At 29.4% G+C, this 13,267-nt stretch overlaps 2 protein-coding genes across 4 annotated transcripts; one reads left to right on the top strand and one right to left on the bottom strand.

Moving 5' to 3' along the window:
* Nucleotides 1–16: 16 nt before the first annotated feature.
* On the bottom strand, nucleotides 17–1,097 carry LOC552067. The gene is made up of 3 exons (XM_625274.6): nucleotides 654–1,097; nucleotides 351–466; nucleotides 17–210 (listed from the first exon to the last, which is right to left on the bottom strand). Exons 1-3 carry the CDS (start codon nucleotides 960–962, stop codon nucleotides 45–47), a joined length of 591 nt encoding a protein of 196 aa, XP_625277.1. The 5' UTR covers nucleotides 963–1,097; the 3' UTR covers nucleotides 17–44.
* Nucleotides 1,098–1,781: 684 nt separating this feature from the next.
* Nucleotides 1,782–6,166, top strand: LOC726014 (F-box only protein 33). 3 transcript variants are annotated; one of them, XR_411592.3, is made up of 7 exons: nucleotides 1,782–2,261; nucleotides 2,525–2,619; nucleotides 2,694–3,269; nucleotides 3,645–3,896; nucleotides 3,970–4,165; nucleotides 4,290–4,652; nucleotides 5,027–6,166. XR_411592.3 is itself a non-coding variant. In XM_006569620.3 (6 exons), exons 1-6 carry the CDS (start codon nucleotides 1,992–1,994, stop codon nucleotides 4,419–4,421), a joined length of 1,521 nt encoding a protein of 506 aa, XP_006569683.1. In that variant the 5' UTR covers nucleotides 1,782–1,991; the 3' UTR covers nucleotides 4,422–6,166. The 3 variants fall into 3 exon arrangements, 1 of the variants encoding a protein (XP_006569683.1); XR_411591.3 differs by having other exon boundaries at nucleotides 4,839–6,166; XM_006569620.3 differs by having other exon boundaries at nucleotides 4,290–6,166.
* The last annotated feature ends 7,101 nt before the right edge of the window (nucleotides 6,167–13,267 follow it).

Here is a 13,267-nt window from a genome sequence, read left to right as displayed (position 1 = left end):
AAAATTTGTGACAATATAATTAATATATCTTATGTTATTTATTTTCATAAATTTTGATGTTGAACATTATTTGTTAAAACATTACTAGCATCAAAAACAGTAGTATCTTCATCATCCTCCTCATCCAATGGTAATGGTCGCATCTCGACATCTTGTCTATGTGCGAGAACACCATATTTTCTGACCATTTGGGCACGTGTTTTATTTAACCTATAATATAAAGAAAAATTTAATCAAAAATTAAATTTTTATTTTAATTTAAAAATGCTAATACTAATTTTAAAACATGTATGGTTAACTTTAAAACATCTATGATTAAATAAATAAAATTTAATATAAATACTAAATACCTAAAGCTACGGAACACGATATAGGCCAAGACAAGAACACTTAGCCCCACAAACACATAAAAACCACGCTTCAGAGCTCCAGCATTTAAAGAAGTTGCATGTCCTTCACCCACATGCTGTTGAAAATTCACATTATTAATGATATAGTAGAGCTTTTGTAATAATTGTTAATGTCTAGGTATATGAAATCAAACCCATTTTGGTTAGATATACTGCAAATTCAAAAAAGAATAATAGAAACTAAAAAAAATATTACTCCAAAGAAATCTTAATTCTTTTTTTAATCAAATTTCAAATACCAACCTCTTTTCGCGTTTCTGTGGCATGTGCAGTTTTATTATCATCTGTTTGTTTTGAGGTTATATTATCAACCGTTCTATTATTCTCTAATATCGTTGTGCCACCAGATAATACTGCATTTTGTTGGAATTTTTCTCCATCTAAAGAATTATGTGCGTTATCTTTTTTTACTGTTTCAACATTTTTGTTTTCCATTGGATCAGGTATATCCTTGTCTATCCTAAAACTTTCATTGCATACTGCGCTCTGTTTTAGTTGGAAGATCAACAGAAATATAAAAACTTTTATCATCTGGATCTTCGAGCGCTTCATTATTCTGTGTCATTTGTAAAAAACTTCTAGGAAGGAAAACAGCAAAGCACTATACATTGACATTTAATCACGGGTTCCATGTTGACCCGGCTTATAACACTAACGTTTCAACTCGTTATTACTTCAATTCTTGTTTGTAGTATACTCATACAAATATAAAACATATATATATGTATATATATATATATATATATAAAATTTGAAAACATTGAAAATATATTTATGCATAATGATTAAATATAATTACAAAATATCATAATACTATTATATATACAATACTATATTTTTTTATATATATGTATATAAAATTATTTTCTGTTTTAGTTTGTAATCTGAGAAAATTTAAAAAAATTTTTATAAAACTTGAAAAAAAGAAATTTCTTTATTAAATTAATTTAGCTAGTGCTATCTTTAGTTATGAATTAAAATATATGATAAATCTGCAGTATAAAATTATTTTTATATTTTAAATTTTTTTTTTTTAATTTTATGAAATTATGATTTATTATATTAATTATATTTATTATTTATAGTAACATTTATTTTCATATCTTACATATATTGTCTACATTAGTATAATGTAGTATAATAAAAATTATAACAATTGTCAAAATGACAAAATAACAACTTTAATATAAGACATTTGTATTTATTCAATTTATATAAATAATATTTTTTATTTAATTAATGACAATTCATATAATTAAAACCTAAAATTTATATAATTTATATATCTTCAAATACTTATCTTTAATATACAATGACTTTATATATAATATCAAATATTATAAGCACAATTGACATGCGTAGTTGTTAGCTAATGAGAGAGAAGAATTTGACGCGTACCATGCGTACAAGCATACATAGGAGAACGGCAGTTGGAGTGGTTGGAAGTTACGAGTAGAGCACAATACACGTCAGGTTCTTATTTTGATTCGTGGAGGGGGCTCACCTCGAGGAAACGGGTGGCCAATTCGAAAGGATTTGCCAGGAAAGTGCAGGATACAGATCTCCAAACACAGATTAAACATGATACGCGCTGAAAATGGAGATGTTGTATATTTGGAACAGTTAAAAAACCCGATAGAGAGTGACGCGACAGAGAAGGCAGTGTCAAAAAAGTGCGAGGGGCAGCTGTCTTCAGTAAAGGCAAACAGCTGTTCGTCCTACAAAGGTGCAAATCGTACGACAGAAATGGCGCAAGAGGACAATAATCTGTGCTGGAATAATCTGCCCAGCATTATCCTACAGGAAATATACTCATATTTATCTCACAACTGCCGGTTACGAGTATCTCAGGTATTTTGAATTTTTTTTGCCCTTGAAATGTGAACTTTTGACCTGACACAGTGGGTAATTAAATTTCTGTGTCGAGATTCATATTTTTTTATGTTTTGCTTAAAGCTTTACTTTGAGTATTAATCTCAATTATTATTTTTATTTTATTTCTATATTGTTTGTTTACATTTTGAATATTCGTTTTTATAATTACAATAATAGAAAGAATGACTTAAATGCATAAAAATTACTTTTGCAGAAATAATTTATTTGAATTTGCATAGGTCTGCAAAAATTGGAGATATGCTCTGTTTCATCCTCATTTTTGGAAAAAGATCACATTTGTTTTGAAAGATGAAGAAAGTGCATCATGGTCTCGGTATTTATAAAATTTTTCATAAATAGCATATATTAAGGATTGATAATATTTATTTTAATATTATTTCCTTGTAGATATTTAGCAGACAATTTTGAACTTAGTGTGCAAGAAGTTACAATCATCTGTGATATATCAAATTATTGTGCAAAAGAAACATTAGCCCTCTTGAGAAAATTAAAACATAATAGACAACTTCGTAAATTGTTTTTGAAACCTAGTAATAGTACCTTTGAATGCGAAGATAGTACAAAATGCACTAAAGAATTGGTATCTTCTCTTATAAACATTATAAAAAGATCTGATCATTTAGAAGCTTTGAGTTTGGGATGCATAGAAGATTTAACAGGAAATGCCAGATTAATTCTGGTACATTTACGTAACTGCCAAGCAAAGCACTTAACAACTCTTAGTTTGGCATCTGTTAAGGATGATCCTGATGATTACAATGCTTTGAATTCTGGTTATGGACATATGTTCAATTCATTCGCTAGATTATCTATTTTAACATTGGATTATGAGTTCCTAAGTGATTCTTTACTAAAGGCATTGAATAGCGGTACAATGGAAAGACTCGTAATTCACGTGCATGGTTGGCATTATCAATATACGGGACCAACTGATAGTAGTTGGCAAATTTTTGTTCAAAAAAAGTAAGTTATGATATTATTTAACTATTATTATTTTACTAAAATATACATGATGTTAAAATATTCTTGGAATATCTTTGGAGAATCAGTTCTAGAAAACAAACAATTTAAAAGTTGATAAAAATATTGATTGTAACTTATTTATTAAATTTATAAAAATTTTAACTCTGTTAAATGTGTTAAATGAAATGAGAATAGAGATGAAAACAGCTTTATCCATTTTATTTTGTCTCTTTCACGCTTTATTGAATATTATTTATTTAATCGCAATTTAATAAATAAACTTTTGTAAACATTTTTGTATTTATATTCTTTATCATTAAATTTTACATATTTTTTATATATTAGTAAATAACTTACTATGTTTTTTATTTTTAGTCCAAAATGCGAGTTGCGATTAAATCTTATACACTCTTATGTTGGAATTGAGAAATTAGATACAAATATACTTCGTCCTTCCATGCCTCTTACACATTTGAAAGTATTATTTTGTGAAACTGTTAATATCAGAGCATTGCATCGGCTATCCAGATGGTATTCACGTACTTTAAAATCTTTAATATTAATTGATTCAGTGCAACCTACAACAAGGAATATGCCAGCAACATATGATCCAAGTTATCCTCATAGGTATGTGTTCTTTTATTAAATTTTTATCTTTTAATTTTCTTATTAATAAATGGATTCTAATATTTTACTGCAGCCCTGATCCATTAGTATTAGTTGCATGGAAATGTACTAAGCTTGTGGAAATTGTATTATTAGGCCACAAATATCATCAGGAAAACTTATTAGCCATTGCACGTCTTCGGGGACATTCGCTTAAGTCATTAGTATTTGCACAAAGATTCATTACATCTGGCATTGAATCTTGGTATAAGGCTGAAACTATCACACATGTAAGTTTCTACTCTTAATATTGTGAATATGGTTTTAACTTCAATAAAATTATAATCAGAATTTAAAATGTTTTGTTATAACTTTAATTATTTTATAAAACGTTAAAATTACTTTTAACCACAGGAAATAAAAGAAATAATGGGAAGCCAATGGGAACCATTAAGTGATGCAGATTTACCTACAGTTGTTAAAAATCCTCTTGATGGTGATAGCAGGGAAGTTATCATGCCATTGGTCCTTCGCGACCAAAAGTAAATTCTAATTTATACCAAGAAAAGATTACTCCCCGATATCGTACGCTACCGATCAACATCATCAACAATTTCTGGGCGAGCTACATTCTCAGAAGTAAAGTTATAAAGTTATATCCTTTATTTTTCTATAAGAATTGTTTTTACGAGAACTACGGATGTAACATCAAATGGTGGACATGTATAAATTCGTAGTTTAAAGTCAGTAATTGATGGATGCAATATTACCTGTCAGGTAAGGATCACACAGTTCCAATATATAAATAGCCAGGGTAAAAACGCACATAAGTTCTCCTTTACAAATGATTTTATTAATTCTCATGAGAACGCGACAAGCCATAGTTAAGAACGTCTTTCTTGATTCCGTAATGCGATATCTAAATTAAGTACGAATCATCCCTATTTTTATTTACCGAAATAGATTGAAACAGTTTTCGTTGGTTTTTCCATGGAAAACTCCTCGTGAGGCAGTTAGTTTATGGTTAATAGTGGTGGTTTCAAAACGATCAAAATAAGAAAAATGTAACATTTAATGATCGTTCCTCTCATCAATGAATATATTAATGGAAAAAAAAATATTATATACGAGTATAATAATATTCTTGATAGATATTAAGAATAAAACATTACAAGACGATACGAAGAAGAAGGCCTCATCAAAATGGACCTTCGATGTGTCATATACTTGTTGATATCATGGGAAAACAATTAAAAAAATACGTTACTATCAATGAGAGCTGATCATCGTATCAAACAAGAAATGAAAGAGAGGCTAAACAAGAAAAAGGATTGATCTCACGATGTTCCACAGGAAAGCATAACGAAATTCCAAATATATGTAAGTAGAAACATGTTAACAAATATTTTTCCAATTTTATGGGAAATATATATCAAAGCGAGCGCCAAGAACATGCAGTGTAAGAAAGAATAAGTAAATGAAAAAATAAATATAAACTTCGTGGAAGATTGTTTGCAATCGAGTTGCACAGATAAATACAAAGATGCACTCACAAATAAGATGAATAGCGATCCGAGGTTATTTTTAGTACCAAAACCAATCGGACGCTTTTGTACAAATATTAAATGAATATATGTCGAAAAGAGTGCGGTTAATCTGATGGTACATTTGGCGGTATCAGTTAAATACACATCAAACATATACATCAAGCGTTCTCATATATCGCGTTAGTAAAAAAAAAGAGAGGGGGGGATATTGATGATGTTAATAAAAAGAAAAACTGTATAACCTTCAAGTATCGTCTTTTCACCGTACTCTTAGCGACCTTAAAAAGAACGAACACAATTATAGTTTATCTATAAAAAAACAAATCAGAGGAATTAGCTGCTAATCGTGTATGTGTATATGTATGTATATCTGTATTATCTATCGAATTTTAAACGTTAATATTCAGATGCCGCATGCATCTATTTCTATCGTGCGATTAATAATAACGATTTCGAAAGTGAAAAATACGAAAATTAAAGAAAATCCACAACACAAAGAAAAATACCAAAACAGCACTCGTATACAGTTTATTATTCTGAGAGGTTATTTACTTTTTTCGAGTCCTTGTATAATTATTACATCGTCGTCTATTGTACTTGTAGTCATGTGTACCATTGTTTTTTATATATGATTCTGTACATATGCGTTTAAAATATTAGACACGCGCAAATAGCTATTACGGAGTTGCGCCCGAATTTAAAACAAATAAAAAAAAAAAAAAAAAAGAAAAGAAACGAAAAAAAGATGAATGATACGAAGAGAAAAACAATATATAACTGTTTATCTGAGAAAATAACAAAAGTAAATCGATTGAGAGCTAGGCACAAATATGAGAAAATTATTTCTTTAAACGATTTAAAACTGTTATACAAAATGAATGGGCCTTAACCCTTTTAACATAAAGACGGCCGAGGCTGGGTCAATTCTATTTTCATGAAAATCACTTTCTTTTATTTTATATATATGAATATATATTATACAAACAATTTTAATAGTTATTATATTCATTTCTGCTTATCATTATCATTTTTATTAAATAAAATAAATAAATATGTTTTTTTTTTTTTCATATTTTTCAAGACTATTACAATAAAAATCATATATAAAAGAAGAAAATAGCGAAAATTACAAAATCAAATATACTTCACAACATGTCAGTTTTTCTTTAAAATATCAAATTCTCTATTATTTATCTTTTTTTATCATTCTTTATCTTATTATTACAAAATATAATCATTGGAAATGATCCAGCAACCGCCCAATAAGGGTTACTATGTATGTAATGTACCTGAGTCGCGGTAACAATAAATTTGCCGAAAAAATTTGATACGCGATAGCCATCATTAATGAGAATAATTGTAAGATATCTTAATAATAATCATTTTTCGGCAATTCGTTGGAACATGTGCTTATTTTTCGCCAAAAAAATGACTGAAAGTTAAGGTATGCTCGTGCCCTTTCATTTAGTATACCGTGCGCGCATATTTTTTAAAAAGTCTTACGAAACTGATGGTTATTCGTTAACTACAAAACTCACGAACCATTGTTCGGCAATCATTGACGCTGTGCAAACGGACTAAGTGTTATTTACTAAGTCTTTTTTCTCTTTTTTTTTTAAAATTCTCCATATATTTTCGTTTTTACTTTTATTATTATTATTATTATTATTATTTTATTATTATTATTTTATTATTATTATTATTATTATTTTTATTATTATTATTAATGTGAGACTTGTACCCACAAGAATTTGTTGTTATTATTACTATTACTATTACTACTACTACTCTACTATTACTATTACTACTACTACTACTACTACTACTCTACTACTTACTACTACTACTACTACTATTGCTATTACTACTACTACTCCTACTACTATTACTATTTCTACTACTGCTATTGCTACTGCTACTGCTACTACTACTGCTACTGCTACTGCTACTACTACTGTTATTACTATTACTACTACTGTTATTATTATTAATATTATTATTATTAATATTATTTTATTATTATTATTATTTTTATTAATAATATTATTTTATTATTATTATTTATTAATATTTATTATTATTATTATTATTGCTATTATTATTATTATTACTATTATTATTATTATTATCATTATTATTTTGTTTTTAAATCAAATGGAAGTCCTGCATAAACAGTATACTCGCGGGTTTGATTCCCGACGTGTGAGTCTAAAGAGAGAGAAAGAGAGAGTAAGAGAAAACAGTGTGAAAGAAACATATGATGCTGCGAAAAATAAATAACGATAACGTATGAGAGAGAGAGAGAGAACAGAGAAGAGATGAGATGCGTTCGAATGTGAAAGAACGGGAAATTTATCCAAAAGTGAGTGAAAAATAGCAAAACGAAAAAAAAAAAAAAAAAAAAAATCAAGTGATAACGTACCATCTCTGCGAATCCTGTGTAAAAAAAAGTCATGTAGAGAGAGCGAGAGCGAGAGCGAGAGAGAGAGAGAGAGAGAGAAAGAAAAAAAAAACGGCAGGTTCGTGCGGTCCGCTTAACCAAACGGACATTAATCCTAATTACACGCATATATCGATATAAAAAAAAACGCAAATGACAAACGCAAAGTATAAGACTGAACCTACCGGGAAAGGTAATAATAACCACCAGTTAAGCGATCCGCACATCTCGCCACGTCTGACGTCCCATATTCATAAAACAAGGATGATGATCCCGACTAAAAAAGCGGAAAGCGTCGTTCGATTGAATTCCATCGAAACGAATGATTGTTCGCATCGATTTCACCTATTACTATCGATATAACACTCTTGTTTCGATCGTTAATAATTTACCTCCCGCTTCACACAAGCTTTCCGTTTTTCAAGTCGCGGCCCTCTTTGACTCGCCTTTGATCGATCGAATATCAGTTTATGAATATGCGCGTCTTAATAATATTAAAAAAAAAAAAAAAAAAAAAGAAAAAAAAAGGGGGATGGTGCACCAGCTAGTGTTTAGATCGGATAAGCTCCTTGTGAAAAAAAAAAAAAAAATAACGAAAGCTCACTCGACGGTGGTTCTCTAATAGCCGATAAAATACTAATCATTAAGACAGCCTGCCAAGAATCAAACTATTGTAAAATATCAAACGAAACGCTAGCCAGTACAGAATGCTAAGATCTATTTTTTAAGAAGCGAATGTATATTTTTGTACTAAGGCAGGCCTTAGTGTGAAATCGTATTTTCTTGCGCGATAAATGGGCAAGAACGAAAGCTGTGATCATAATATCATTTCGGCTTAGCAGAGAGAGAGAGATGCAAATGGTGGATGAAAAATCGTACTAGAGGAGAAGAGGGGGAAAGAGAGAGAGAGAGTAGGTGTGTGTGGAGTAACGCACGATGGCATTTACAGGAAAAGGGATAATAACAAAAAAAAAAAAAAATGTGTTCCTTGCTAGTGTTATACCGAGTGGGCTAAATAATAAATAAAGTGGAAATCGAAAGAATAAAACATCTGTGATAAAATATAAAAAAAATCTTAGAAAAAGGTGCTCGAAAAAAAAAAAATGGCGGGAGAGAACAAGGCTTGAAAAACAAGCTTGTGTTAAAAGTATAATAAGGGGAGAGAGAAAAAAAACAAAAAAAAAAAAATTTGAAAAGGAGAGAGGATAATATAAGTAAGGATGGGACACTGTGTGTGTATTAGAGAAACGAATAATGAAATTCCTACGAAAGAAAAAAAATGTTTAGAAGTGCTTTTAGAAGATCTATGCGAAAAAATGTTTGTCGTGTATCGACCAATCGATGGAGATTGTCTTTTAATGAGATAGCCCGGTCTAACTATTGTAGTGGATACCGTCTTGTGATATCCTTAATTAAAAAAAAAAAATAATGAACGTCTACTTGATCGTATCATGTGGGTTTTGATCAACGCTTGTGCATCCATTGGAAACCATTCTATTCTGTGAATGAAAAGATTGTTCTTACCACAGAGAATTTCTTTCAACAGTCTTGATGTTTCCAGTTTTTCGAATCTATGCCTATAACTCTTATTTAAACAAATATAACATTTTCTGTCTTCTGTTATATATTATAATTATAGTATACGTGTACAATATAACATTATGGATTAATTTCAACGAAACGGTAATCATTAAACAAATTGGTTTTTTTAACGTGTAAAAATCCAATTGAAAGGAACAATGCAATAGGACAAGGAAATGTAATAATACGTATACGTATCAATGTATACGTATAAATTCTACTCCGAGAAATTCAAACGATATTTGAAGAGTTAGAACGGAAGAGTTGGTTTTTATCAGACCCACGTGATTATTCAGGATAAAATCAGGACGATGTATATCACGAAGTAGTAGTATTATAAGTTCCTAAAAGAAAGAAAAGAAATTTTTACATCGTTTTAAATACGATACGAATGAAAAACCGATATATAACGAATAAACCATTCATTGCGAACGGGAAAATATTCGGTTCGACGTAAGTTCATTCGTTGATTCGTTTTTGTTTTATGAGATTGTAAAACAAGCTTCTCAAACATAATAATAATAACTAGCAATTTTTTTCCTTTTCTTTTCACACGTACACACACACACACACACGCGATACAAAATTCATTCCGAAATCGAAAGAAACGGGTGGTGTAAAAAACATAACAAACGTGAAAACGAAAATTGAAAAGGAACGCTTTTGCTTTTGAATGGAGAAATTAAACGGGGGAAAAAAAAAGAAAGACAAGATTAATAAGTGTGCATATGCAATCATTTCAATATCGTTATTGTATAAATATGATGAATATCGAATATAGAATCAAAAAAATCAGTGAATCCGACTGATAAACACTGAAAACGCGAGTTTAATATAATTTTTACATGAAATGCTTATATACTATATGTTGATCGTTTTATTGTATACCAATTTGTATATTTCACTAAAGGAATAATCGTTTTGACGTTCGTCGAGAAATCGCACTGTTCAACAACTGAAACATGAAACATGGATATATTCTGAAATTTCGCGCGCTCCTCAATCGATACGTAAAAAAAGGAAAAAAAAAAAAAAAAGAAAAAAAAAAAGAAACTAGAAGAAGAATATTTACCAAAAAAACACCATTATATAGATACACTGTACATATATATATATATATATATATATATATTAGTTAAGGGCTGAAAAAAAAAAATAGAAAAAAACGCGGGCAAGTTATTTTTTATTGTCGAATTGCGAGATAAGATGGAACCAAGAACTCCGCTGATAAAGTATGTTCTGTGAGAATAAAAAAAAAAAAAACAAAAAACAAAAAAAAAAGAAATAAATAAATAAAAATAAGAGAGAAACATTTTCGAAGTGAAAAATGAAAAAAAAAAAAAAAAAAGAACGTCACCAGGCCCAAAATAAATATTGTCTCGTAATCGTTCATTGAAACTCTTTTAGACGCGGGTATATATATATATATATAAATAAATAACGGAGAAAGAGAAAGGAAGAAGACAAAAAGAAAGAATATTTAATCATGATATTGTGAATAATTGTGAATCTTATATCACGAAATCGAAATTTTCGGAATACTGAATAACGTTATGATGCGTCCCGTGCCGAACAACGATGACCCTGAAATAGGATTATTCTGTTAATTTCAAATTTAATATCGTTTATTATATCGGTGTTGATAATTCGTCGAAAGAAAAATATTACACGGCATTTTTTTTTTTTTTTGAGTTATGATATCTATGAAAATGCTATATAAAAGATTATTTAGGATAATATTTATTAACATTATTTGGTTATATCGTTACTGTCTGACGCTACACAAATTTTTCCAATGGGGTATCAAATTATCACCTTGCATCGTGTTACGATATTTCTTCAGCATACAAAAATATGTATGTAATTCTATTGATATTCATCGTTTCGATGTTTTATTTCGTGACGAAAAAGAAAAGAAAAAACTCTGGTAATATATTGTTTCGATATAACACATTTTTCACGGGAAATAGCGATGAATCGGTTTCGTTTTTACCGAGCGAGCTTGAATTGCTGTCTCATCAGAGTTTTTTTTTTTTTTTTTTAATAAAACGTATAGTGTACAATCTAGTAATTACAAGATAACGTTTATTTTTATCTCTGTTGCAATTCGATCCTCGATATCGCGCTGATAAAAATCTGCATTTCGTTTTGATTTTATAAATTTTACGAATCTTCCTTGATAACGCAAATATCGTATTATCATTCGATTCTGTTACGGTCAACAGTTTAAACGGTGTCGTCGTAACAGCTTTCTGAGAGCTTATTGTGCACGGTATGCTATATACCACGGTCCACCGCATACCAGTTAAAGTGTTAAATCGGACATTTTCACGAGCATGATTTCAGATTGATATGGGAAAAACCGTAAAACCGCGATGTTACGATGATGAATTTTACGAATGTGAAAAATGTGGCCTCCGTCACACATTATGCATTACACACTTTTTTAGTCGTTGTAGATATACTACATATTTCAATCCATTAGTGCACTTCGAAGTTTCTCATATAGGATTCGATACATTATTATAAAAAAGAATAAAAAAAGGAAAAAAAGAAAAAAAAAAATGATACGTGTAACTTTGTAAATGTTCTCTCTGAATACGTTCAACAAAAATGGAAAGAAAGTTGTGTATTTAAATTCTTCGAATATGGAGAATTTGTTCTTCGATCGTGCATTAATTTTTCTCGATGTTCAGGCGTTAATGTTTATATACATATAGTAACGACATATACATATAGTTGAATAAATAGTATTTCGATCGAGTGAAACGTGTAAAAGCAGATCTCGATATATAGAACGACATTAGGAGGATGAATGATGTTTGAACTTGCTGTTTTCGAGATGAAGCGTATCAAGTGAATTACGTATAGTGCACCTATATTCCATTATTTTTTTCCGCGTTGTTAATGGCGTTCTAATGCCATATCAAATCGTAAATTTTAACTCGTAGTTTGACAGTTCTTAGACCTTCCAGATATCTCGTAAGAAAAATAACGATAAGCGTAATACAATGTTACACGCTTATTTCTTCTTTGATATTACAAATTAATATTCGAATCCTTTGCGTTTTTTCTTTTCCAAACATTCGATTTTTCCAACGAATGTTTATTATAATATTATATGATACAATTTATCATAATATTATAATATTACGCAATTTAATATCGAATTCAAATAATATTTAGACAATTTTTTTTTTTTTTTTGAAGAAATATTAACATAATAATTCGTAAAAAATAATTTAAAATAACAAAAAAAACAAACTTAAACATGCAATGTTTTTTTTTGTTATTGATGCAGCAAAAATCTAATATCTAAACAGAGATTCAAAGTGGTTTGGGGGGGGGGGGGGAAGAAATCGAAGAAAGTTACTGTTATTTATGATTCATTGCAAAATGTCATCTAAAAAGGAACCAATTTCCATATATACTACAATATATCTTTGTGTATTAATATATAATACTTATAACGTATTGTTTTTTTTAATGTTATTTTATTATTAAACAATGAGACTAAAGCTATCGGAAAAAACATATGCATACATGTGAACGACGCTTAAGGGTCGTTTCTTTCAAGTCCTCAAGGTCATTGCTCGAATTTAACTTTGCAAATTGACTGTAAAAACTCACTGCGTTTACACTCGTAATCGAAGCATGCAGCGCCACGAACGAGCGACATTGTAAACGTCGATATCTTTATTATTATATCTATTATTATACAGCGTTTTAAAATCCGAAGAAGAGTATAAAGAAGTTTGTTGTCTATCGGGTTGATTATTTTGTAAGATATAAGATCAAATCTCGAGTTTCCATTATGTTCTTGG

The sequence above is a fragment of the Apis mellifera genome, linkage group LG1 (assembly GCF_003254395.2).
Source record: "Apis mellifera strain DH4 linkage group LG1, Amel_HAv3.1, whole genome shotgun sequence".
NCBI lineage: Eukaryota > Metazoa > Arthropoda > Insecta > Hymenoptera > Apidae > Apis > Apis mellifera.
This window is presented reverse-complemented; position numbering and strand designations above follow the sequence as displayed.